At 49.5% G+C, this 25,976-nt stretch overlaps 1 protein-coding gene and 1 pseudogene across 3 annotated transcripts; one reads left to right on the forward strand and one right to left on the reverse strand.

Annotated features, from left to right (window-relative positions):
* Window positions 1-292: 292 nt before the first annotated feature.
* TIMM44 (translocase of inner mitochondrial membrane 44) lies at window positions 293-15,917 on the reverse strand. Of its 3 annotated transcripts, XM_077121518.1 has the most exons (13): window positions 15,576-15,914; window positions 13,811-13,915; window positions 11,782-11,952; window positions 10,706-10,786; window positions 9,715-9,864; window positions 8,228-8,367; window positions 7,765-7,850; window positions 6,899-6,991; window positions 6,678-6,802; window positions 4,683-4,733; window positions 1,979-2,068; window positions 1,171-1,281; window positions 293-867 (listed from the first exon to the last, which is right to left on the reverse strand). In XM_077121518.1, exons 1-13 carry the CDS (start codon window positions 15,618-15,620, stop codon window positions 748-750), a joined length of 1,368 nt encoding a protein of 455 aa, XP_076977633.1. In that variant the 5' UTR covers window positions 15,621-15,914; the 3' UTR covers window positions 293-747. The 3 variants fall into 3 exon arrangements, with proteins under 3 accessions (XP_076977633.1, XP_076977635.1, XP_076977634.1); XM_077121520.1 differs by lacking the exon at window positions 1,171-1,281 and having other exon boundaries at window positions 15,576-15,917; XM_077121519.1 differs by lacking the exon at window positions 13,811-13,915 and having other exon boundaries at window positions 15,576-15,664.
* Window positions 15,626-25,101, forward strand: LOC143649188 (carboxymethylenebutenolidase homolog pseudogene; annotated as a pseudogene).
* Window positions 25,102-25,976: the final 875 nt, after the last annotated feature.

Genomic DNA, 25,976 nt, shown 5'->3' on the forward strand with positions numbered 1-25,976 from the left:
CTATCCTGACCGCAGCCCCTGCACCCCCTTCTGCTCAGTGACAGACCCCACCCAACTCTGAATTGGTGGGCTCCACGGCCCCCCTCAACACGAAGACGATTGAACTCCCCCAGCCCTGGTCCTCTTGCCGCTGGTCCCCACCCACAACCCCCTTGAGACCCACGGGGTGCTCCCAAGCCCATAGGGCTTACAGTACCCTCAGCCAGCTGCCCCATTTGCGCAGATCTTCCCTCTAACCCTTGCCCCACCCACACTCAGAGAGACGCCTGGGGTCATCCAAGTTGTTCTTCTGTACTTTGGTTTTTATTATTTTCAAATCTCAGCCTCATGTACAGGAGATAAGGGCACTGTTAAAATTTTAAAAAAAAGGAAAACGGCCATGTAGATGTAGTCAGTAAGCCGCTGCCGGTGGCAAGTGGCCAGCCTGGGCCTACTCCCTCTTTCCTCCTGAGGAGTCCCCAGGCCTTTCTTGGCACTGCCAGGACTGTGTCCCTGCCCACCTGCCCACCAGCAACCTGTGCATCCTGGAAAGGAGGAGCAGGAGCTGGCGCTGTGAGTGTCCAGCTGGCTGTCACGACCAGAAGCCCGGGCCCCTTCCCCATCCTGCTGGTGTTCAGCCTATCAGGCAGAAATGGGATCAGAGCCGAGTCTGTCCCCAGATGCCTGGAGCTGCTGGTGGACCCCGTTCTGTCTGTCCGCCACATGTCGATCCAGCCCCAGAAACCCGTGGTCCCCACTGCTGGGCACTCAGAGAATCTGCTCTGTGCTGGAAGCGGAGATGTCCAGGAGCCGCCAGGCTGCATAGGGGTTCAGTTCATCCTGGTCTCGGCAGAGAGCCCACACATACAGCATGCGCAGCACCTTGTCCTGCACGGGTGGGGGTGGTAAAAGGTCACGCCACGGCCAAGGGACCATTAGGGGAGGCAGGGGAGGATGAGCTCCTGTGTAAGGGCAGGGGCATCAGCTCCGGAAGGGGTCCCTGGGGCTTGGCTTGGGTGTGTAGCGGACATGCTCTCTCAAGGACCCTCTCCAGAGGCTGGGTGTCAGGCCACAGCTCAGAGCTTGTTCAGGATTTGGTGAACCAGATTGGTCGTGGGTCCTGCCCCCCACCAAGCCAAACTCTGGCCTAGGGACTCCCTGTCCCCACAGGTCCCCCGCCCCCTCACTCACCGGGTCACCCTCCACCACCTCGCCTTTGGGGTTCCTGACCACCATCACCAGCTGGGCCTGGAAGGTGATGATCAGCACAGGCCCCTGCTCCATCATCTTACCCATGGCCAGCTGTAGGAGGGGCGACAGGGTGTGTGGCTAAGACCCTAGCCCCCAGCCCCTTTCCTGCTGCTCCCCTGAGGGGCCTCCGTGCCTGGTGCTGTGCCCATGGCTGCCTCCTCCTAGCCGACCCATCCACTGTTCCGAGTGGAGGAGTCTCCTGAGACCTCTCCAGTGCACAAGCCCAACTGGGAGGCAGTGTGTGAACTCACTAGGAATTCCATGTAGGCTTCCCAGCAGGTGCAGGCCTTGGGCCAGGGCCCACCCCTCCCACAGACACAGTAGGGAGGGAAGCTCGTGTTGTCAGGATTTCAGCTCCCTACAGGGAGGAAATCTGGATACTCATGGCCTAGCTGAGTGCCAGGGACCCAAGCATCCTGTCAAAGCACCCCTTCCCAGTGAAGGACCAGGAACAGCACAGCCACAGGAACCCAAGATCTAGGCAGCCACACTTGGTGCCCCCTCCACTTGCCTAAGAATACTGCAAACACAGGATTACAGAAGCTTTGTGCTGAAAGAGACCCAGGCCCCTGCCCACACTGGAACTCCTCCTGGCAGAGGAAGCTGAACTGAGCACACCGCTCTCTTCCAGCCCTGGTAAGGTCATCTCCTTGACCCTGTCTACATATCTTGCCCCATGGCCTCCCCGATGGGCCCCTGGGCCCCATGCTTCTGGGCTCCACCCAGTCCCTTTGGAAGAGGCTCTTACATCGATGTTGTCGATGTCCAGGATGCGGGAGTGGAACTGGAGGCCCAATGCCTTGGCCTGCTGGATGGGGTGGGCCAGCTGGCTGTAGGTCTGCAACGAGAGACCAGACATGTCCATGTGGACGGCCACCCAAGGGCAGGCCATCTGTAGGTGCCCGGCCCAGGGAAGGGCAGGCAGCTCCTGGGAGCACAACTTTCACACCCTGGGGGCTGAGCGAGACCCCTGGAGCCAACAGCAGCATCTCCATGGACTATCTCTCTGGGTTTTCGGCCCAATAGGCTGAGCCTGACATTCCAGAAATGGCTCTGGGCGCCTGCCAAGGAGTGGCAGAGGCCAAGAGCATGGGTTCATGCAGGGAGGCTGGTGCCACTCATGTACAGACCTGGCCTGAGCCACACCCTTCCTGCCCTTGACTGTAAAAAGAGCAGTGTGTCGAGATGACCACAAAGGTAGTATTACTCAGCAAAGGAGGTAATTCTCCGAGACCACCACCTAAAATATACTCCCAGAGGTGAGGTACCTTTCCCTGATCTTTAACAACTCTCCCATGTTCACACTGCTTTGATGCCCAGCTTGCCACCAAACAAAGCCCTTGGAAGTCTCCCACTGACCAGCCCCTTCTTGGCCACAGGTCAACCCCACATGTCGCCCTCAGTCCCCCTCGTCCCTAGGCCACCCCAGCACGGGACAGGGCCTCTGAGAATGTGTGGCCATGTACACACCAACTCACTTCTCTGAGCTCAGGAGACAGACACAGGCGGAAGCCATTCTGACTGCATACACTACGGAACCAACTGATCCATCGAGTGAGAAAAAAAAACAGACAGTGCTGCTTATTCTACTTGTTCGGTTTTGTACGGATGACATTTTTAAAACACCTATGTGTAAGCGGCTGCAACTTCAACTGCGTTTCCAGGGGCAGCCAGCTCTCTGTCAAAGACAATCAGCCACAGCTTAATGGGCCAAGTCTCAAAGTAAAAAATATACACCTCATGAACGCCTGTTGGGTTAGTCACTGTGCAGAGGAGTATTTTGAAAGAAAATCTGACATGTTCTCTGCTTTTTTCCAAGTTGTTTGTGAGCTGGGTACAGAATAGCCTTAGCCAAAGGAGAGGAGGAATTGCTTAATACGGAGGAGCTGGAAAAAACCATGAACACATGGGGTCAGGGAGCAAGCAGGGTGAGAGGCGACAGCCTGGTGAGACAGCAGCACACAGTCCCAGAGCGTAGAGGGGCTGTCGGGAGTGGAACAGACAGTGCGTGCCCCGAGGACACACGACCTGCCTGCACACACCCCAATGCTGATGGGGGCCCTGGGACCCCGGGACCCTCCTCCAGGGAGCAGTCAGGGTCTGGTCCGGACACACTGCTCCTCCCCAGGAGGGAAATCTATCAATACCCATTGTTGTTTTGTATGCCAACGGCGTGTGTCACATTTCATTCTTTCTCCATGTGAGTTTCCCATTAAAGCAGCACCATTTGTTGAATTTTTGTTTGTTTGCTTGTTTGTTTTGTTTTGGGGAAGTGCATGGGCTGGGAATAGAACCTGGGTCTCCCACACAGCAGGTGAGAATTCTATCACTGAGCTACCCTTGCAACCCCCTCAATACCCATTTTGATCACTGTTTCAGGATCTTGTAATGAGAAGAGTTAATTGCTCAGTCGAGCACTTTCTGTGTCCCAGAGATCATCTATGTTCACATTTTAGCCCCACGACACCCATCAGATAAGTACAAGGAGGAAGCGGTGGCTGGGGAGGCCACAGACCCCACAAGCTCCCCAGCACCCACAATTACCGCATGCAGGACCTCCATGCACAAGGGACTTCACGCCTCTGACTCGGTCTCTGTCCTTTTTCACCCACTCTCTACCCTGCCCCAGGCCCATCTCGGTTATGGGACTCTGCATTATATTACTCACAGCTGCCCGAAACAGGGTAGGAAGACACGGGGAATAGGCTACACTAAAATGTCTCACATGTTAGGTGGAATTATATCCCCCAACAAACACATGTTCTTCATCTGGATCAGGATTCTGCTGTCTGTGAACCCAGAGCAAATAGGACCTTTTGAAGATGTTATTTTTATAAAAGAGAAAGTACAGAAGCTGGAAAGGAGAAGACAATGCCACGTGACAAGGCAGAAATACAAGTCAAAGAACCCCCAAGGATTACCGGTAGATCACACGAGGACACTACAAACTCCAGGAGGAAGCAAACCTTGCCGGTGCTTCATTTTGGACTTCTGCTAGCCTCAAAATTGCAAGCCAATAAATACTTGTTGTTTAGTCAATCCATTGTATGGTACTTGCCACAGCACTTGGCAAATGAAAACAGCTCATCCTATTCAATGGCTCAAATCGCCTCTCCTACAACTCTCCTAATCAGATTAAAAATATATTAAATACATTAAATTTTTTTTTAAAAAGGTCCAGCAAAACAGGTTGCTTTGTAACCCACTGCTTCTGGAAGCCAAGAACTAGCCACTTGGCCCCCGGCAAGCCCCAGAAGGTTTGGGAGTACATGAAGACGTTCTCTCTGCTGACAAACCCAAGGCCCTGGTGAGCCAGTGTGTCACACACAAGGACCCCACCCCACTCCACTCCTCCTGCCAGGAGTGGGCTAGCTGCCCATGCAGGTCTCCATTTCCAAACAGCTATTTCTTTTTAGAAGAGAAGAAAAGGGAAAGGGATAAAAAGAACTCACAGCTTCATAGCACCAATCTTTGAGAATGTCAAGCTCTCCGGCAATCAGGGCCTAAAAAAAAAAACAGGCATGAGAACAAGAGGAGGGCTTCTAGGCAGGGACACGCTAGTGTGCATTCACCACTGAGAACCTGTCTTCCAAAAAGCCCAGGCCCCACCCTGTGGCTCTGTTCTGTGGCTAGGCCAGATGGCTTCTGAGAAAGGAGGGAGACTTGGGTCAGGGCACAGCAAAGGGCATGTCCTCCCCAAGGCTCAGGAGCAAACCCCAACTCGTGTGTGTGCGTGGCTCTGGCCCTCTCGGTGCAGGTGTGGGGAAAACTGGAAAGAGCACAGGGATGCCCCAGGTGTGGGTCTCCCAGGACCTGGAGAAAGGAGAAGGACAGCCAACTGTAAGCCAGGCTTGGGCTCTCATCACACCAGACAGCAAGCAGAGTCAAGGAGATGAGGAGCTGCCTCCTCTCTGGGAAGCCACACCCTCTCTTGGGGATGATGCTCTTGAGAGCCAGGCCCACCACCAGTACTGGGACCCTCCAGTCAGTAGAGGAGGATGCAGAGACAGCAGCTGACAGCATGAAGGGAAGACGGCCAAGGTGCAACAGGGGAAGCTCCTATGTCAGGAACTGGAGCCAGGGCTGGGTCTATTGAAGGCAAGGGAGGTGTCGGAGCCAGGTGCTCCGTGGGACAAATGCAAGCAAGATAGGAGTTGAAAGCATGGAGCACCCCCATCCCTCACCCCAGCGCTCCAGCTGTTGCTTTGGTGAATCGATCCCACTTCCGCATCCTCAGCCCTGCCCAAAATGGTGTGAAAAAGCTGGGCAATCAGAGGAGGAAGGAGACCATGAAAAGGTACTGGATGGAGGTGGGCAGAAGAGAGAATCTCACAAGGGCTGGAGGGGTTTTCTGAGGGCCCCTTGGAGAACAGGCCCCTGGGGAGAGTGGGGCTGGGAGGGGTCATGGGCCCATGTGCTACAGGCCTTGGAAGGCCTGGCCTGAACCAACTGCAAGACGTCCAGTGTTTACCACGTCCCAGGGAAGTTCGCAGGCAGAGACCCGGCAGGGATCAGGAGGCCGACTGTGGGGAGGGGCCTCATGGAGTGTGTGCTTCCCTGAGCCCTTGAAAAAGCCAAACCTCACTTATAAACAAAAAGAAGGCAGAAGAGGACCAGAAGGTGGACTCTAGGATTCCGTGGAGAAAAAATACTGCCAAAGAAAGCCCCCTTGACCCTGGCCCTGTTCCTGCCTCCTGGCCCTTGGGAGTGGCCAGTGCCTCAGACACACGAAGAACATAGTAACTCCTGGGCCCCCTTTGTACTTTCCACTTGAGGTAGCCAAGCACCCAACACTGGCACCCAAGGGGAGCTGTCTGCTTCCAACTCCTGAAAAGCCCCTGGGACCTCAGAGACAAACAGCTGGTCCTTAGCAGCTGCTTACAGCGACCTCAAGGGAACAGTTTTAATCAGAGAGCAGGAGGCAAACACCACCAGGAGGATCCAGGATTTGCTGGGAGCAGGGAGGCAGACATGGCCATGTGGTATGGCAAAGGGGAAGAACACACACCCAGTGGGCGAAAGCAGCCAAAAAAGGCTATGCCAAGGCAAGAAACGCCACCTACAAGCCATTGATGCCTGAACCAGTGAGGACCACTGGTCTCCCAAAGGGCAGGGGTTGGCCAAAGGTGATCAGAGGCCTTCTCAGGTGCCTGCGTGACCTGACCCAGGCTGGGGTGGGGGGCAGCCTCTGATGCCTGGGGAGGACACTGGGTACAGCCCAGCATGGGCAACTGCACCAGGTCTCTGCTCAGGAAACAGCCTCTCCAGGCAAACTCCCTTGGTGGAGCCCTCCCCTCAGACCACCAGCCGCAGTGGGGAGGGGAAAGCAGAGCAGAGGGAACCCTTGCCAACCAGAGGTGGGTCTTGGCAATGAAGACCCACCAAGCGGGGCGACTGGGAGTGGCTGCTACGGCCCCAGGAGGGGCCCCACGGGTTTCGATGCCCACCTCTAGGACATTGGGGATGATGTCGTTCTCACACTGCCGCAGAAACCGGTCCTTGTCAAAGGCTGGGTCTACCCGGAGGATTTCCGTGAGCACCTCCGACATCTCCGTCTTGGAGAACAGGCCCCCTGGTGAGGGAGGAGGTGGGCAGAGCCGGGAGTGGGTTGGGGGCCCAGGACCCCTTGCTGCAGGCAGACAGGATAGTTCTAGGGCAGCTCACTCACCCAGCAGGTCCGTGACCTTGTCTGTCAGCGCCCGGGATGCCCGGATGAACGCGTTGTCACTCTCATCATACTTCATCTTCATCTCGAAGAACCCTGTGGGGGGTGCAGGTGGGGGCAGAGGCTGGATGAGGAGCCCCTTCCAGAAAGATAGCCCTATACCAGCACTTCTGGAGGCTCCCCTGGCCCCGGCGTAATCCACCCACAGCACGGGTCAGATCAACTAAAGGGACCTCTCTGAGCTGTTGCCTCATTTGTAGCGGGAGACGGGTGCCTGCCCACCTACCTCACGCAGCTGTGGACACCCACCAGCAGTGGGCCTGGGTAAACTATGAGGTGCTGCCGCCCCTGATGGCTTGTTGCTTCCGCTACAAAGGAAACACAGGCCTCTAGTGACCCTCACGGGACAAGTGATGGACGCGTGGCACAGCAGCTCTCCTCTGCCAGCCAGGATGGGGCTGTCTGCCTGGTCTCCCAACCTCCCCTGGATGGAGCTGTCACCCAGTGCCATGCAGCAGAACACACAGCCACACAACTGGGGTGTGGGAGTGCTGGGCCGCCCAACTGCTACCACCAGCACAAGCATCAGCAAACGTGGGGAGTCCTGCCCCTTCCACGGTGTCTCACCTGGCAAAGACTATTACGTGGACTCCCCCTGCAAAATCAAGCTGGGCTCTAAGGGGGCCCCCTGGAATTGACCTGCCTTTTCTGACCTGCTCCTCCTATATCTGTGCCCAGCACCCACTATCCTCTCTGGCAGCAGCACTGTCATTGCCATTGTCTGCTGTCAGGCCTACTTGGCACCCAAGAGGAGCCTGCCAACTGCACAGGGACACAGGTGGGCATGCTTCCAGAACACCAACACTCACGGTTAAACACCACATTGTTGTCCTTGAAGTCCTTCCACTGCTGATACCACTTGGAGTCCTTGTGCAGCACGACACCCAGAGCTTCCCTGAGGAAGATTGGGGCGGCTGCAGTGAGCGGGGGGCACGGAGCCCCATGCCTATGCTCGGCAGAGCCCCTGTTGCTGTGGAGGGTGTGAGGTGGGAGCAGCAGGAAGGCCCAAGTCACCCACACCCAGGGGCTGTGATGAGAGCTTCCTCGGCCTCCTGCCTTCCCGTTTTCCTTGCTTGTCACCCCACTCCCTCCCCCGAGTTCTTGGAAGGAAGCCAGGAGCCTTGAGCAGAAAATAAACTTGAGGAACTATTGTGGGCCCCTGGCAATGGATGATGAGGGCAGAGCCTCAGTACAGAAGCCGCAGAGGAAGGGAGCCAGGAGGGTGGGCTGTGCCCGGGCCCCTTGCAGCCCCTTAATTGGTTGGACACATACTCATTGGGCTCAAACACTTTCTCTTCCTTGACTTTCTCTCCTGCAAACTCCGTCCTCTTCCTGAGTCGCTCAGGCCTCCGATAGGGCCCTGTCTGCCCCAGAACACTCTCATCGATTTCCTTCCTCACAGTCTCCACTCCCTGTGAAGAAAGCACAACAGGCCTGATGGGGGCTCAGGGGCTCCTGGCACGTCCAGACAACCACCACCAGCCTGTGTGGTCATGCCCAAAGCCATGGAGTACATTCTGTGAACACTAGGGCCCCAACCTCAGGCCCGAGGCACTCTGTGCCCTTGTCTAAGCTCCTCTGTGCCACCTGGCTGGATACACCCGCCTGTGGGCACTCACCCTGGGCCTCAGGAGGAGGTAGGCACTTCACTCAGGGGCAGCAAACACATCTCTGGCTGCCCCAGATTCCAATATTGAACCTCTCACTCTCCCCTGAAACCATTCAGTTACGTGAGCAGAAATCAAGAATCACCTGAAGATCCTGCCTCTGCCCCCATCCTCTCATTCAAGCTGACCCAAAGCCCATGGCTTCTACCTCCCCAGATCTCTGGAAGCTGTTTCCCTCCTGCATAACAGTGGACTAGGACTTGGCTCCAGGCTCACACTCTGCATGCAGGTCACTGAGACAGTCTTCTGTCCCTTGCTGCTACAGCTAGAGTCTGCTCCAAGTGGCTGAGTCTCTTCAGCTTAAAATCCTTCCATGTTCCTCATCATTTTCGAGATGAAATCAAAACTTCCCTGTACAGCTCCCAGGGCCTTCCTCGCCAGGCCGTGCGCTCCCTTCAGCCCACCCTGGCCACGCTCCCAGGCCATCTTGCAGCTGCTCTGGTGTGGTGCCCGAGACTGGTGGCGCTTGCCTTTCTTTTTGCACCTTTGGCACAGCTGCTCCTTCTGCCACAGGGGCTTCCTTAGAGACAACCCCTCCTGACAGGACAGAAGGTCTCTACAGAGAAGCCTCTGCATTACCTGCCTGTTCCTTGGTCATGAGCAGCTCAAGTTACATCCGTTCCTTGTCCCATTCCCTGGACCCCTTGAAGGCAGGAACTCAGGCTTTCTCTCCTGTGGGCCATGACCACCATGGGGCCCAGCACATGTTAAGCTTCAGCAGATGTTTACAGAATGAATTCATGACCTAAAGTTGCCCCGGGCCCAACACATCATTTATGGATGAAAGCTAAGGGTGTGGCCGCTAAGCCGGGGCTAAAGGTTCCCCTAGCATTAACTTCCAAGACCCTTGCCTTCTTCAAGGTGATGCAGCCAGGAGTGGGGATCAAGGACCCAGGCAGGCCCTTTCCCACATGGCCCACCGTGCTCCCCTTGTGCAAGTGGCTCTCTCTGAGGCTGAACTTGGGCTCTCAGAATGGAGGCAGGTCAAAGCTGAGAACACTCTGGACAGCCTTGGCCACCCCAGGCCACACTGCCCCAGCCCAGGCCCTGCCTCCTCAAGACCCTAGCATGCTAGACTAGGCCTGTGCTCACCTGGGAGAGGGCTTTGAAGGCTGCGGTCCTGCCCAGCTTCTCCCCACCCTTGGACACCGACTCGGCAGACTGCTTGGCTGTCTTGGCTGCTTCTTCCACGCCCTCCTTGATCTTCCGGCCGAGGGTGCTTTTACTGACCTCGTCAAGACTCTACTGAGACAGAGGAAAGGGGGTGAGTGGAGATGTCAAGGCAGTATACAGCAGGTGGCCAGAGGAACTCCCAGGAGCAGAGCCAGAGCAGCTTCCCAGAGGGCTATAAACAGGAATTCTTGACTCATCTGAGTTAAGGAACCCCGAGGTTCGCTTGTACACATTCAAGAACACAGTATATATAATTTCAGGGGTTCTGGCCCCTGGGTTAGGGGTTCCAGGCTAGACACTGGGCCAGCTGGCCTCTCTCCAAAATGGGCAGTAATCCCAAGCCCTCTGGGGACTCTGGAACTCATGGTAGCCCAGCGGGTAAGAAAGAAGGCAAGTTGTGCCCAACAATGCAAAGTCCCACCGCTTCTCTCCTGTCCCTGGAGATCAGGAAAAAAGAAGCAAAATAAAGCCAACAAAAACTCAAGCTCTGTACCCATACCCTCAAGGAGGCTCTTCCTTCTATCTCCACCCTCCCGTGCTTCCCCTTCTATTTTTAAGCAGGAAGGAAAAAATACCCATCTGATCCTCTTGTCTTCCCTAGAATGACGTCCTAAGTGGTCAATTGTTGGGTAAGTGGGCTAGAGTCTGACTTTGCCTTCTTGAAGCCTCCCCAAGAACAGGAACTGGCCTCATCTTCTCTCACCAGCCTCCCACACCCATACACCCCCCCCACCTACCCCCACCCCCCCTTTTGACAAGTCACGTTCGCATGCCCTCAGGAGTCGGCTGGGCCCTGCTGCTTCAGAAACCGCTCTTCTCCCAACAAGCAAATAACAAGATGGTCCTTGGGAGGAGAGGCCAAGAGACTGCAGTGACTCAAAAAGGGGTCAGGGTTGGCTTCTGCAATTACCTCCTTCATTGACCCCGTGAGCTCCCCAAGCTTCTTCTTTATTACTTCACTTGTCCGGAAAGTTTCGGATTCCATGGTTTTCTACAGTGAACAACATCAGTTCTTTTTGTTATAACACAGCAATTAAAGGTATCTTCCAACAAATGGTTTAAAAAAGCATTTTCTCAGCAGCTCCTTCCTCCATAGGATCTCTACCCAATCCTGCCCACCCCAGCTGTCTCCACATTCAGCCTGGAGACAACAGGCCAGAACCTCTGGCCACCCCCAGCCTGGCTTGCAGGTCTCAGCAGCTGACAGCTCCTTGCCAAGAATGTAGAGCAGCCCTGACTTGGACCCTCCTTGGCAGCTGCCTCCTAAGCCCAGAAGCCCCTGGCCTGTGTCTCTCTCTGAAGGTGGCTGGAGGTCATCTCACCCCTCAGGCTCATCTCAGGGGTATGCTGTTCTCAGCATCATCCTGACCTCACTTTACCCCCAGCCCAGCCTGCAGCTGAGTCCTGTACTCCCCACTCTTCTACCATCTCTAGCTGCCCTGCCCCAACCTTGGCCAGCTCTGCCCCTACACAATTCCTCTGCCCACTCCCCTGCCTTCACAATTAAGAAAGGCAATCCCCCATGGGGTCGAATCTTCCACAGGTGTTTACAACCGAATGGATGACTTGGGGATACACACAGGGAACAGGCCTTGCCCCTGGCTTGGTAGGTGGCCAACAGAACAAAACACTTTGGGCCCGGGGGCAGTGCTGGCATCACCACTCATGGCTAAATGGGGTCACTGTACCTGCTTCACAGATCCTTACGCAGACCACTGCAGGATATTAAGCCTACTCACAGGCTGGCACTTGGCAGTTGCTCAAGAGATGGCAGCAGTAATGACTACACAAGCACAGAAACCCAGTTTCTGCCCCCCCTCTTGTCTCCCAGACTCCTTCCCGTCAGTGTAGTGATCTCACCTCACTGGCTGTCCTCTTTCCCCAACAACCCTGGCACTGTGCTCTGCTTGCTGCTTGGGACCAGGGACATCCTGGCTCCACAGACAAGGGTGTCAGCCAAGACATATACAAACCAAAGGGACTCACGTATTTCCTTCTGGCTTCCTGGAGCGCATCTGACTCTTCTAGCTTCTTGGCCTCATCTCGGAATTTTTTTATACTTTCTTTCATGTCCTTGTTTTTGGCTAACTCTTGTTTGATATTATCTAGCAAGCCAGAAAGAAAGCCTTTTCTGTTTCCAGAAGAATATGACTTGGACTAGAAAGAATGTAAAATAAAAAATTAACAATAACAAAAAAACTAGAAGAATGAACACTGAAATGATTGGTTACCCCATGGAACTCTGAGTAGTTTTTATTTTTTTCTTTCTGTTGATATAGGTTTATTAATGAATGGCCACCTCTTTTATAATAATAATTGTAAAAGCCAAATTAAAGAACTACCAAGTTCCTTCTCCAACAGAGGAAATGTTGAGGACACACAGAAAAAAACAACAGAGCAAAAAACAGTCTCGGGGAAATACAAACATGCTCACATTAACCCAAGGCCAAGGTCAATTTCCAAAGTAACATTTGTCCCAGTACTGGAGCTGAAAAGATGCTGGGGCTCCTGATCCCAAAAGATCCAGCACAAGGCATTTCTCCCTGGGCTTCTGAAGATGGAATAACTTCCTCCCATACCCTCCCAGAGAACTGCTTCCTTTGGGGTCACTCCCAAGTATCCAGCTGGCACTCTCAAGTGACCCAAGTGTGTGGGGATTGGCATAGACTTCTCTCTCCTGCACCTCATCGATGACAGAGAGAACTCAAACTCAGGCTGCTCACTCTTGGCAAAATCCAACACATCAGGAGGCTGAGGCCTGAGAGCCAGACTCAAAGGCGGCAAAGAGAGAGCCCACGGCTCAGTCCAGATAAAAGAGCCCATATTATTCACTCCTGGATAACAATGGCTTCAGAGTCAGAGCTAGACTTAAATACTTGCACTACCATTTGTGCAAAAAAAGAGAAACAGCTAAAAAAAAAAATGACTGAAAAAGAATTCTCTCATGGAGAAATGGCCATAGCAGTCAGCTGTTCCTAAGATTTCCATGGTTCTTTCCAAGGTGCAACAGCTGGGGTCATTTGCCAGCTTCAGGAGTGATTACCTCCCTGCTCTTGGTAGGCTCCAGGGGAAAGCTGCACCAAGCCTGGGTTCTGTTTCACAAGAGGGACAACCAGGCCTTGCACCAGCAGGCTGCAGGCTCATTTAGATGCCCATCCTGGCCAGTCCTCCGGCAGGAAAGCCTGTGTTCTAATGCCATCAGAGACTGTGCCACCTGGCATCCTCCCTGACACATACTCTAGATCTGCAAATCTTGGGTGTGGGAGGACTGGGTAATTAAGGAAAAGAGTCACAGGGCCTGTCCCATACCTACAACTGACCCAGAACAGGACTGGGGAGATGGAATCTGAGTGAGGCAGGTGCAAGTAGCTGACTGTACCAAGGTGGCTAAGTTGAGACTGAATGCAGGAAAAGAGAGGACACGGGGGTATGGCAGCCCCAACAGGCCCACTATCAGGTTCTAGGCTTCCCTCCTTAAGGTGGGGAATCAACCAACAGAAGCACAGTTGAAGAGGAGTGACTAGGGGAGCAAAAGCTCTAGAAAACACTACCTACAAGGAAACTGAAAGAATGTGAGAGGGGTAGCCCAGGGAAGCTGATATCTAGGGGATGACCAGGTGACTAGGCTGGAATGCCTCAAGGACTAGCACAATGAAAAGGAACAGCTTTGCTTGATGAGGGACCCATGGGCAGAAGCCACAAGGGAGTAGATTTCAGCTCAAAACAGGGAGGACTTTTCTAGCCATTAAAGCTGACAGAAAGAGCTACTCTGTGAGGTAGAGTTCCCTACCCCTAAGCATGTCAAGCCACAACCAGTACACTCATTCCCAGAGATTCTGAGAGGACTAAGCATACAGGGGCTTTGCAGCCCCAAAGGCCTTGGACACGGAACGTCCACCACTCAGATGCTACTGACAGTGTGGGCAACTTCCTATTCTTACCCCTCCCTTCTGCTAACAAGCCTGACTTTTCAGACTTCTCCTAACTATCTGCTTGTTCATCCTAAGTCACTCACCAGGAGCACCTCTCCACCCAGCCGGTGTAACTGATAGGGTGAACCATGGGGTAGCAGCATGAGGCTATGGTTGGCAAGAAACTGGATCCCATTGCCGAGGCACCTCTAATTGAGGGAGAAAAGAAAAAGATCCATTACACATGAGGGTGACTAGGAAGTAAGTATGTCACAGGAAAAGAGCAAAGGTCATCTGACAATCATTGGCTAATTTTTATTGCACGTCTGCTAAGTACTGGGCCCTCCTCGATCTTTACAATGTCTGAGGAGCCAGTGGGGTCTGGTGGAAAGAAAAAACATTGAGTCGTCAGCTGCAGGGCTGTATCTACCCTTCTGTTTCTGAATCTAGGGAAAAACAGATGGGTCCAAGAAATGCCAAGCTATGGGAGAAAGAAGGCTAAATTTATGAGTCCAGTTTTAATCTCAGTCTGAAAGTGAGAATGCTGAGCCTTGACACTGGTGGCAGGCAGTTTTCTCTCACCAGCTCACCTCCACTTCTGTCTGCCTCTGAAGAATAAAGACCTGGGTTTTCAGAGGCAACACAGGCCTCTGAAAACACAGGCCCCAGGCACAGCCCTGAAATAAACCTCAATGCCCTGGTGAAGGGCTAAACCACAAGCAAGGCATTGTAAGTGAGTCACTCTGGGCAAAGACCCAGCTAATCTCATGAGAAAGACAATTTCGTTTTCTACCAAGTGATAAACTTTGGGGGAAGGAACCCTCTGGGTCCTATTCAATACTGAACTCAGTGCAAAGACTGGCATACTGGTGTCAAACGAACCAACAGAACTGTTCTTTCATTTCCATATTTCTGGGGCTTTTGGTCTCTGTTCTCTGACTCCTAAGTCTAGGAAACCCAAGCAACATCTGCAATTTATACAGATGCCACTATTTTCTACAGCTATATGAAAATAACTCTTGGGAGTTTGAATAACATGTTTTATTTCTCAATGCGCCTATCCCCATCAATTCCAGAGCCACTGACCTCAACCACAGTCTGAAACAGAAGGGAATGGCCATCGGATCAGGGAGAGAAACAGTTTATCAGGATCAAACCTAAGCTGACTCCCTCTGGGTCTTAGGCCCAAATCCAAACATGTAAATTTATCCTCTAAATCCTGACTCAAAAAGACAAGCAGCCAAAGACTGCTGAGTATCACGGGGAAACTCCTCTTAACATTTGACTCGGGAGTCAGACTGACTTGGGCTTTGGATCAGATCAACCACCCATTAGTTCTGGTACTGTGGGCAGGTCGCTTAACCTCTCTGAGTTTCCCGTTTCCTAATCGGTGAAATAGGGACAAACAGCAACGACGTGAAGTGCTAATTTTTTGAGTACGCTTTACGCGCTCTGACACTCAACCGCCCTACGACCCAGTTGCTTAAATCTCAAAACTGCCATGTGAGGGACGAGAGGCGATGCAGGAAATGCTCTCTGTAGATGACCTGGCATATAAACGAGCCATGATTGTCCCTGGCTTTTGCCTTCCCCTCGCTAGGTTTTCTCCACAGGCCACCTGCGGCCACCAATCACTTGCCCGTACACGTGGGGTGTAAGTAAGAGTTGAGGGGCAATCCACTCCTCGCCGGGCTCCACGCCTCGCCGTCCCTGGCCCGGCGTGCTCGGATCCCCGCCCTCAGGCCTCGCTCCGGGCCCTCCGCCCAGACCTCAGCTGACCCAACCCCAAGCCTCTCGTCTTCGCCCAGGGAAAGGCTTCGGGCCCGGAGCCCCCTAGGTCCGCCTTGTCGGCCCCGCAAGCCCGCTCACCCGCGGACACCGGCACCAGCCACCCCGTAGCGCCGCCGCCGCCATGTTGGATGAGCCCGTGCGACCTTCCGTCGGCGCGGCTCGATTGCGTCATCCGCGGCGGCCACCTGGCGCGGCCGGGGCCAGAGACGGAAGGCACTGGGGAGGGCGGGGTCTCAGCGAGGGAAGGGCCTTTGATTGGGTGGGAGAACAGAGGGAAGAGCGAGGTCGGCGATTGGGAGGGGCTACAGAGTCTAGCGGCGGGGCGGGGCTTTATAGAGGGCGGGAAATTCTGGAAGAGGTAGGCCTCTGATAGGGCCTTCTTCCGAAGAGCGAGGCCATGGATGGATGTGCTGCGGGAGGCGGGCACTCCCATGAGGCGGAGGCCTATGATTGGGCGAAAGGACGAAGGGGCGGAGCTTGTGGCGTGGATTCGGTCTGGAGCCACGATTCTCGCACGTATAGCTCAGAATTCTGGTGGCCCGAGGGAGAGGTCCGAGGACGGTGTCTGGTGGATTCTAACTGACTGTGACGAAATGACCGACGGACCAGCCTGATAGTGACTGACTGTGGCTCACTGACAATGCCTGACTGACTGACAGACAGAGCGCCTGAGAGGCCTGACTGGTTGGCTCACTGCTGCCTCTGGCTGACTCCCTGAATGGACAGATTGACAGACTGCCTGCCAAAAACTTTCTCAGTGATCGGTTGTCTGACTGACTCGGACCCTGAATGGCCATGTGACTGCTTCAATCACTGATCCTGACTGCAGTGATTGAAGGTTCTGGCTGACCTTTGCCTGACAGTGCCTGGATTGAACCGACTTTACTCATCACCGATTGGCCAACTCATGTCCAACCTACCATCTTGCTTGTCCGACTGGAGGGCTGATCACCACTGAGGCTCCTATCGGCTGACTGATGAATTGACAATTAGGATCTCTGATTGGCGAATAATCACTACCACCACCACCCAAGACTCCCAGGGAAGGGCTGACTGGCTGGTTAGACCAGCTGACACTGAGGATGGGTTCCGACTGACTGATTTGACAGTAACTGCCAGAATTGGCCTGGCCGAGAGTGTCAGCTCTCGCAGGGGGTTCCCTGGCTGTTGGTTGGGAACAAGCCCCAGGAAGTGCCTTTCAGCCTTTGTGAGTAGGCAAGAAAATGGCACGTGTGTTTCTCCAAAAGCAAGAGCGAATGAGCCCACTCTTTTTTTTTTATTTTTAAAATTTTTTAATGCCAAAAAACACCAAACAAATGCAAACATTCTTAGCTTTTGATCATTCCATTCTACATCTATAATCAGTAATTCACAATATCATCACATAGTTGCATATTCATCATCATGATCATTTCTTGGAACATTTGCATCTATTCAGAAAAAGAAATAAAAAGAAAACAGCAAAAATGTATGCATACCATACCCCTTACCCCTCCCTTTCATTGATCACTAGCATTTCAAACTAAATTTATTTTAACATTTGCTACCCCTATTATTTATTTTTATTCCATTTGTTTTACTCGTCTGTTGACAAGGTAGATAAAAGGAGCATCAGACACAAGGTTTTCACAATCACACAGTCACATAGTGAAAGCTATATCATTATACAATCATCATCAAGAAACATGGCTACTGGAACACAGCTCTACGTTTTCAGGCAGTTCCCTCCAGCCTCTCCATTACCTCTTGACTAACAAGGTGATATCTACTTAATGTGTAAGAATAACCTTCAGGATAACCTCTCGACTCTGTTTGGAATCTCTCAGCCATTGACACTTTGTCCCATTTCACCCTTCTCCCTTTTGGTCGAGAAGGTTTTCTCCATCCTTTGATGCTGGGTCTCAGCTCATTCTAGGATTTCTGTCCCACGTTGCCAGGAAGTTCCACACCCCTAGGAGTCGTGTCCCACGTAGACAGGGGGAGGGTGGTGAGATTGCTTGTTGTGTTGGCTGGAGAGAGAGACCACATCTGAGCAAAAAAAGAGGTTCTCTTGGGGGTCACTCTTAGGCCTACTTTTAAGTAGGCTTAGCCTATCCTTTGTGGGGTTAAGCTTCATATGAACAAACCCCAAACTGGGGGCTCAGCCTATAGCTTTGGTTGTCCACACTGCTTGTGAGAATATCAAGAATTCAACTTGGGGAAGCTGAATTTTCCTCCTTTCTCACCATTCTCCAAAGGGAATTTTGCAAATTCTTTTTTATTCACTGTTCAAATCAGTCTGGAATTTATTGGGGCATCACTCTGGACAAACTCACAAAATCTCATGTCCTACTCAAGGTTCCATGTACTTACAGTGTTCAATTAAGCTGTCTACATAAGTTATATTAGGAAATGCACTAGTCAAAATTTAAATTTTGTACCAAATAAACATTTTTTGCTTTAGTGTCACACATAAGTTGAAATTTTAAAATATTAATTACCATCTATTTTCAGCACCCTGTAGTAATGACTTTCCTTTGTTCTTCCTCATGCAAAAACATTTTTTAAATTAGTACATTTAGTCACTATCATTATACACTCTAGGCATTCCTAGATTATACCATCTCAGTCTTTATCGTCTATTTCCCTTTCTGATTTGAATGAGCCACTCTTCAACAGCACTTCCAAAAGGAGCCTGTTGGTTGAGGTTTCCACTTTGGGAAGTGAAAGCTGAGACCAGTTTTGGTGTGGGCCACTCTTCCACCAAGTCAGTATGAATTGACACAAGTTTGCCCTGAAGAAGCCCAGGCCTTTGTCATTTCAGCACTCAGACACTATTTTCATTAGAGAATGCCACCACCAAGCAGAAGTACTTGGAGAAGACCATGTAATCTGAAACTCAGCTTGGTGGGAGAGAGAGGAGTTGTTTATCCTGTGGTGGAGTTAATATATGTTGCATTTGCTGTACTGTTAAAGCCTTTTGATTATAAAACTGTGATATGAGCTTATGGGACTTCGCTCTTTGAAGAGGAGGGAGGCAGCTTGGCACTGGGGAACATGCGTTTTCTTGCTTCAGCATTGGACAGACCTGTGTTCCCTGTCCCTCAGGAGCTCCACCCCAGGAGGGAGTAAAGGATGAGGGCTTCCACTCTGGCGTTGTTCAAGATGTCTGTGGAACCTCCAAGAGAAGTATACTCAAGTGATTGGGTTATACTGGTTTGTTGCTGAGAAGAAGATCTGAGCTAGAAATATGGCTACTTTGTTGTGGTTATAACTGTGGAGTTGAACAAGAATGCCCAGGAAACTGTGTCAAAGGGGCATGCCAAAGGCCAAAGGCAAAAAGGAAGAAGAGCCTTAGAGGGTGTTTTGGTTTGCTAAACGCTGCCAGAATTCAATGTATCAGAAATGGAAATGACTTTTAAAAAGGGAATGTATTAAGTTATAAGTTTACAGTTGTAAAGTCACAAAACTGTCCAAACTAAGGCATCCAGAGAGAGATAACGACTCAAGAAAAGCCAATGTCTTGTCTGTCATATAGAAAGGTACATGGCTGGTGTCTGCTGGTCCTTCTTCCTGGTTCCATTGCTCCCAGCTTCTGATGCCAGTGGTTTCCTCTCTAAGCATCTGTGGGCCTTCACTTAGCTCCTCTGGGACACAACTCTGGGTTCTGGCTTGCTTAAAATCTCATGGGAAGGTACATGGCGGCATTTGCTGGGCTCTGCATCTCCAAACATACACGTCTAGACATCTTGCTCTCTCTGTTGGTACTCCAGGCATCTCTAAATATCTGCCTCTCTGTCAGCACTGGTCTCTTTCCAAAATGTTTCCCCTTTTAAAGACTCCAGTAAACTAAGACACACCTTATATGGATGGAGTCACAGCTCCATCTAGGCAAAAGGTCACACCCACAATTGAATGGATTACATCTCCACGGAACAACCTAATCAAGATATTCCACCCTACAATATTGAATCATGATTAAAGAACATGGCTTTTCTGGGGTACACAACAATTTCAAACTGGCACAAAGGGAGACTGGGCAAGAAGTAGGAAGAGTACCCGGGGGGCTTTTGAGAAGGCAGGTGGAGTCCGCAGTGCTGAATGTTGCAGAGAGCTCAGGCAAGGCAAGAACAGAATTGCATCCATTGTCCTTTACAGAACTGTGTCTGCGATATGGGGGTCCCTGATGAGATGAGCAAGAAGGGCTTTGGTGGAGGGTTGTGGGTGGAAGTCAGGTTTCAGTAGGTTGAGATTTTTACAGAGATGTGCTGGAGCCAGCTTGTACCAGCTCATGAGAGCCAGTTGTTAAATGTTCAGGAATTGTGGAGCCACTTGTTAAAAATATCCATTACTTAGAAAATAGGTGTATAAATTTATGGTAAGAAATATTATATTAAAACAGTGGTAATAAGTACTCAAAACTCACCACTTTCTAATTATTTACTACATGCTACTATTATCTATGTTCTTTGAGGTCATTGAAATCTATCATGTCTGTATGGTGGAAATATTATAGGATGGCGTGCAGTGGCATCTCTTCCCAATTCCACGTTCAATGATGTCACATTGTAACCTGAAATTGGGTTGTGGTGGCAGTATGTATACCACATAAATTGGTAAACGCTACAAATCAGGTCCTTTCTTGGTTGGTTGGTTGGTTTGGAGAGCCAGTTGATAAACATTTACCAGCACAGCCCTGGGCAGTGATCAAAGACTCCACCAAAGAATCTTTGCTGTACATAAAGGCGAGGATGGCAGCTGGAGCACATATGCGGATGACGGAGGGGGAGTTTCTTTGCTTTTCCCAACTTTTTATTCTGAAAAATTTCAAAACTTACAAAAAAGTTGCAAGAATTGTGAAATGCATACTCGTATACCCTTCACTTAGATTCATTTTTCCACACTTGCTTTAGCATTCTCTGTTTTTCTATCTCTATCTACTATATATAAACAGAGAGAGAGAGACATACAGATAGATCTTTTTTTGCTTTGCTAAACTATTCCAAAGGGTTGCTGATGTCAATCAAGTTTCCCCCCTTCAGTATCTAAGCGTCTATCTCCAAAGGACATTCTCTACAAGACTATGGTGTCATTGTCACACACACACACACCCCCCACATACTCAGTAACATTAACTGAATAATTAAAATTCAATCAGAGTCTTTCCCCTCCATCCTCCGTGTCTGGCCCCACTCCCTCCCGGTCTCCCTGCGCCTTCCTCCTCCTTTCTCTCCTCCCCTCCACCCTTGCAGGCCCCTGTCCTTGAGTCCCGCTTCCCTCCCCACCTCCCTCCGGGGCTCCGCCTCCCGGATCCCAGTCTCCTGGGTTCGCTTCCCCCCAACTTGCCAACATCAACTACGCCCCCCACCCCTGCTGCCTGGTCCCCAAGACTCTCTTGACCATCACAGTCTCAGCTGGCACCAGTCACCCTCGTTCCCCCTTCATTTCCGGTAAGGAGGACCCTCCCACCCCATTCATCCCTGACCATCCCTGCTGGCCGTCGCCTCCTGGCACTGCCCCTCGGTCACCTTCCTCCTTTGGGGAAGCTGTTTGAGGATAGTCAGAGGAGAGCGCGAGTTCACTGAGCGCCATCTGCATGCTGATCGCGTAGACAAGCTCAATAATTAAATATCCACACTGGCTAAGGAAGCGTCCTTGTCACTGTGACATTGAACATGAGCTGGATACGGAGGGATGGGGTGTGAAGACTAAGCCAAGCGCGTCAAGATGTATGCCAGCAAGCCCGGCGTTGACACCACAAAGCTGTGATTGTCATTCAGGATACATTCTGCAGGCATTTGATCCTGCAGCTCCCCTTGCTAGGTGTATCTTTGGAGGAACTGAGACTGGGGACAAGAATGGACATTTGCATATTGGTGGCAGTGTTCGTGATTTGCAATGGATGGAGGTTGCCTAAGGGTACATGGACTAAGGAATAGAAGGGCAACTATGGTGTTTGCACACAATGGATTACTGAGTGGCTGCCAGAAGGAATGAAGTTGTGAGGCATGCATCTAGGTTAATGAACCTTGAGGAGAGTATGCTGAATGAAATATCAGAAATAAAAAGACGAATATTATCATGCCTCACTCAAACTCAGAGATTTGAAGTTGAGAGCATGGGTTATCAGATTGGGGCTTATTATAAAGGTTCCTAGATTGTAAGCCCTTAGAGCGGTCACATCTATTCAGGAGTTATAATCATTATTTCTAAATCCTGACATGCTGAGCTATTTGTGTGTAACCTGGTGGTTCCCTGGAACCACCTGAGACACCTGTGTGATGCCCGAGACTCTGAATTAGAGCTCTGAAGCAAGGAAAGTCAGCGTTACCCCAAATAGCAACTGTTTAAAAAGTTGAAAAAGTGACCAGACTTCAACTAGAGATATGAACAAAACTGATCTGAATAGGACTAAGGTAAATCAGAATACAGGGTAAAGGATGATATGGTCTATATTTTAAAACTTCAACTTCTGTGTTAGACCAAAAGAAGATACGTTTGTTTGGTGCAAAGTTCGTATTTTGGTAGCATGCTAATTTAACTTGTATGGTGAACTTATTTGAACACCATAATTACATGGAATCTTGAACAGGGCGTGAGGTCTTGTTGGTTTGTACAGGTTAGTATGATGCCCAGATATATTCCAGAGTAATTTGGGCAGAGAATAAATAAGTATTTGCAAAGTCCCCTTGGGGGACTGGGGAGAAAGGAGGAAATGTTAAACCTGCCTGTCTGGGGGAATTCTCGCCAGCAGTGGGGACAATCAATTTAATAGGCTGAGCCCTCAGTCTTGGGGCTCGCATCTTTGAAACGTATTCCTCCAAAGGAGAAGCTAAGCCTACTTATAATTATGTCTAAGAGTCACCCCCAGAAATTCTCTTTTGTGCTCAGCTGTGGCCACTCTCTCTAAGTCAACTAAGCAGGTAAACTCACTACCCTCCACTCTATCTGGGATATGACTCCCGGGGGTGTAAATCTCCCTGGCAATGTGGGACAGGACTCCCATGGATGAGCCAGGACCTGGCATCAAGGGATTGAGAAAGTCTTCTTGACCAAAAGGGGGAAGAGAGAAACGAGACAAAATAGTCTCAGTGACTGAGATAGTTCAAACAGAGAGAGAGGTTACCCTGGAAGTTATTCTTATGCATTATATAGATATCCCACCTCTTTTTTTTTTTTTAATTGTTTAGTGGATATCTTTGGAGTAGTGGGTAAGTGGTAATGTTTTGTGTAGTAAAGTGTCTTAGGTTTTTTTTTTTTGCATGGGCAGGCACTGGGAATTGAACCCAGGTCCTCTGGCATGGCAGGCAAGCATTCTTGCCTGCTGAGCCACCGTGGCCAGCCCTAGATATCTCTTTGTAGTTTATGGTGTATTGGAGTGGCTAGAGGAAAGTAGCTAAAATTGTTGGACTGCACTCTAATAGCCTTGATTCTTGACCATGTGATTGTGAAAACCTTGTATCTGATGTTCCTTTTATCCAGGGTTTGGACAGATGAGTGAAAAATAAGCCTTGATTCTTGAAGATGATTGTATAACTATATAGCTTTCACAGTGTGCCCATGTGATTGGGTAAATCTTGTGGCTGATGCTCCCTTTATCCAGGTTATGTGCAGATGAGTTAAAAAAAAATATGGACAATAAATAAATAAACAATAAGGGGAATAAGGGGTAAAAAGAAAATGGGGGTAGATTGCAATATGAGTGGTCAATGAGAGGGAGGAGGGTAAGGGATATGGGATGTATGGATTTTTTATTTCTTATTTTTATTTCTTTTTCTGGAGTGATGCAAATGTTCTACAAATGATTGCAGTGATGAAAACACAACTATGTGATGATATTGTAAGCTACTGATAGTGTACTTTGGATGGACTATGATATATGAAGATATCTCAATAAATATATATATGTATTTTTTTACAAAAGATAATGAGGGGGGAGGAGAGTACAAAAGTAGTTCAGTGGTAAAATTCTCACCTGCTATGCAAGAGACCCAGGTTCAATTCCCCATCTCTATGCACTCCCCAAACAAGCAAAGAAACCAACAAAAAAAATTCAACAAATGCTGCTGCAATAATGGGATACTCACATGGAAAAAGAATGAAATGTGACCCCACCATACAGCTTACCAAAAAAAAAAAAGATAACTGGAGGAAAAGAAGTGTAACAATAAGGTATCAGTGGCTGAGGGAGTTCAAATAGAGTCGAGTGGCTATTCGGCAGGTCACTCTTATGCAAGCTTCAGTTAGACATTCCTGCATACCATAAGTTGCCAAGCCCCAACCAAACCTATTCCAGCCAATCCTAAAGAACATCTAGGGCAATATATAAGATTCTACAATGGTTCCATGCATTAGGGTAACTTTCCAGAAACCTACAACCTCTAGATGGGTCCCTGGACCAGATAAGTCCTGAAAGGCAGAGGGGCCAACCTCTCCAGAACATAACTAGTTCCATCCCCCATCCTATATTATCAACAGCCCCTTTCAACATGGAAAAGTTAGAATGGGCATAGCCCACTAGCCCTAAAGAGTGAGAGAAAGATCAAAGGTAATCGTGGCGTTATACAGAGAAAGTAGGATTTAAAATATAAGTATGATTGCTGAATCATTATATTGACATTTATTTTAGTTTCCAGTATCTTAGAGCAGCTAGAAGTAAAAACCTAAAATTGTGGAGTTATAACCCATACCAAACTCGGAAATCTCTTCTACAGCTAAATATTGCAATATGCTTTGAAATTTGTTGCTTTTTTGTATGTTATTTTTTACAAAAAAAGAAAAAATCAATTGTGATGATTAAAATATATATATATATATTTATATTTATATATTCCTTCTAACCTCCAGTGTTCTGGAGCAGCTAGAAGGAAAAATCTGTGATGATGATATGGTAGCCCATGACCAACTCTGGGATCTGTTCTGTAACTACTTGGTGAAGATCGCTTTGAAAATTACTGCTTTTTTCTTTCTTTGCTTTGTATATGTGTTATATTATACAATTAAAAAAGTTTTTTTTTAATATATATTTAGCAGGCAGTTGCCAACCACCGGTTATGTGGCTCACACATTAGCACAAATGCGTACACAACTGTCCTTCCAGATTTCTCAGTAGAGAGAGAGCCAAGTTCTCCCTCTGATGTCTGGATCACCTTCCCTGAGTGGGTGAGAACCAGAAAACCAGGAAGATGGATAAAAAGGTTGGCTGTCTTGAAGTATCTGAAACAAAGTGTCATGCCCAGAAAATTGGCATGTGGGATTCTGCTGGGGTGGCATTGCTGCCTGTCACATGATGATGAAATTTTTGGAATTCAGGGCAGGGTTGCCTACTTATGGCGTTATCAAGGATTCAGAAGGCATATACAGTTCAAAGAGCCCTACATTGTTTATTTTTGCTGAAAATGGTGCTATGATTTCTCTCCCTCCCCACGCCCCTCTCTCTCACTCTCACTCTGATTTCTCTTTAGCAGCACGGAAAGAACACGGAAAATCTGAATATCAAGTTAAAACATTTTCTGGGCAAACTCATGGGTTGGTGCATTGAAAGAGAGATAATTATTCACCTGCAGACAAGCCTTAGGTGGACGAGGCAAGGAGTCTAACTGAGTGTTTGAACAAGTCCATTTAGCAATGGCCAGGTGCAAGCTTTCTGAAATGAGCTTTCATCAAAGAATTTTCTTTGAAATATTTAGAGAGATTGATTTAATTTCCCCACTATATAAAATATATCAATGTGTCCAAAAATTCATTCTTTTGTCTTAAAAAAATACACATTCATTAGGAAAATAATTTAAATGCACATTTAATATACACACACTTTTTAAATAGGTCGAGACCTGAGGAAGTCGAATGATTGAGTATTATCCGAACTATCAGTAAAAATCTTCCTGGCAACCCAGATCCAGCCTTACTGATTTTACTTGATTTAACATCCTTTAAAATGACTAAGGTCGCCAGCAATGAAGAACATGAACTACAATCTCCGGTAGATCAAAAGCCCCACTTGGATGCTTTGTCTTAATAGAACTGAGTTTGTCCTGTTCCTATATCGCAATTAAAATGAGAAGAATTGAGATTAAAATAGGGTACCCACTGACCTGATTATGTCAGCTCATAAATTTCTTTTTTGAATTTTTGAAAAAAAAATTCAATCATATAAAACCCTCTAGTAGATGTGTCCCAATTTTCTCTTTATAGCTTTTTTAAAATTTGAGGATCATATCGAGTTTCATTCATTGCATCTGATTCTTATGTCTCTTTCAGCCTCCTTTAATCTAGAAAAGTCTCCTCACTTTTTATTTTTGTCTTTTATGACTTTGACAATTGTGAAGTCCTGTTGTCTCGCAGAAAAAAAAAAAAAGTCCCGCCTTCTAAATTTGACTGATTGATTTCGTCGTGATTAAGTTCTGATTTTATCAAGAAGCTTCCATCAAGTGGCTGGAGTGAAGTACCTGAAACTTGAGCTGTGTTCCAGCAGCCTTGTTCCTTGGTGATTGGATAATG

The sequence above is a fragment of the Tamandua tetradactyla genome, chromosome 11 (genome assembly GCF_023851605.1).
Source record: "Tamandua tetradactyla isolate mTamTet1 chromosome 11, mTamTet1.pri, whole genome shotgun sequence".
NCBI lineage: Eukaryota > Metazoa > Chordata > Mammalia > Pilosa > Myrmecophagidae > Tamandua > Tamandua tetradactyla.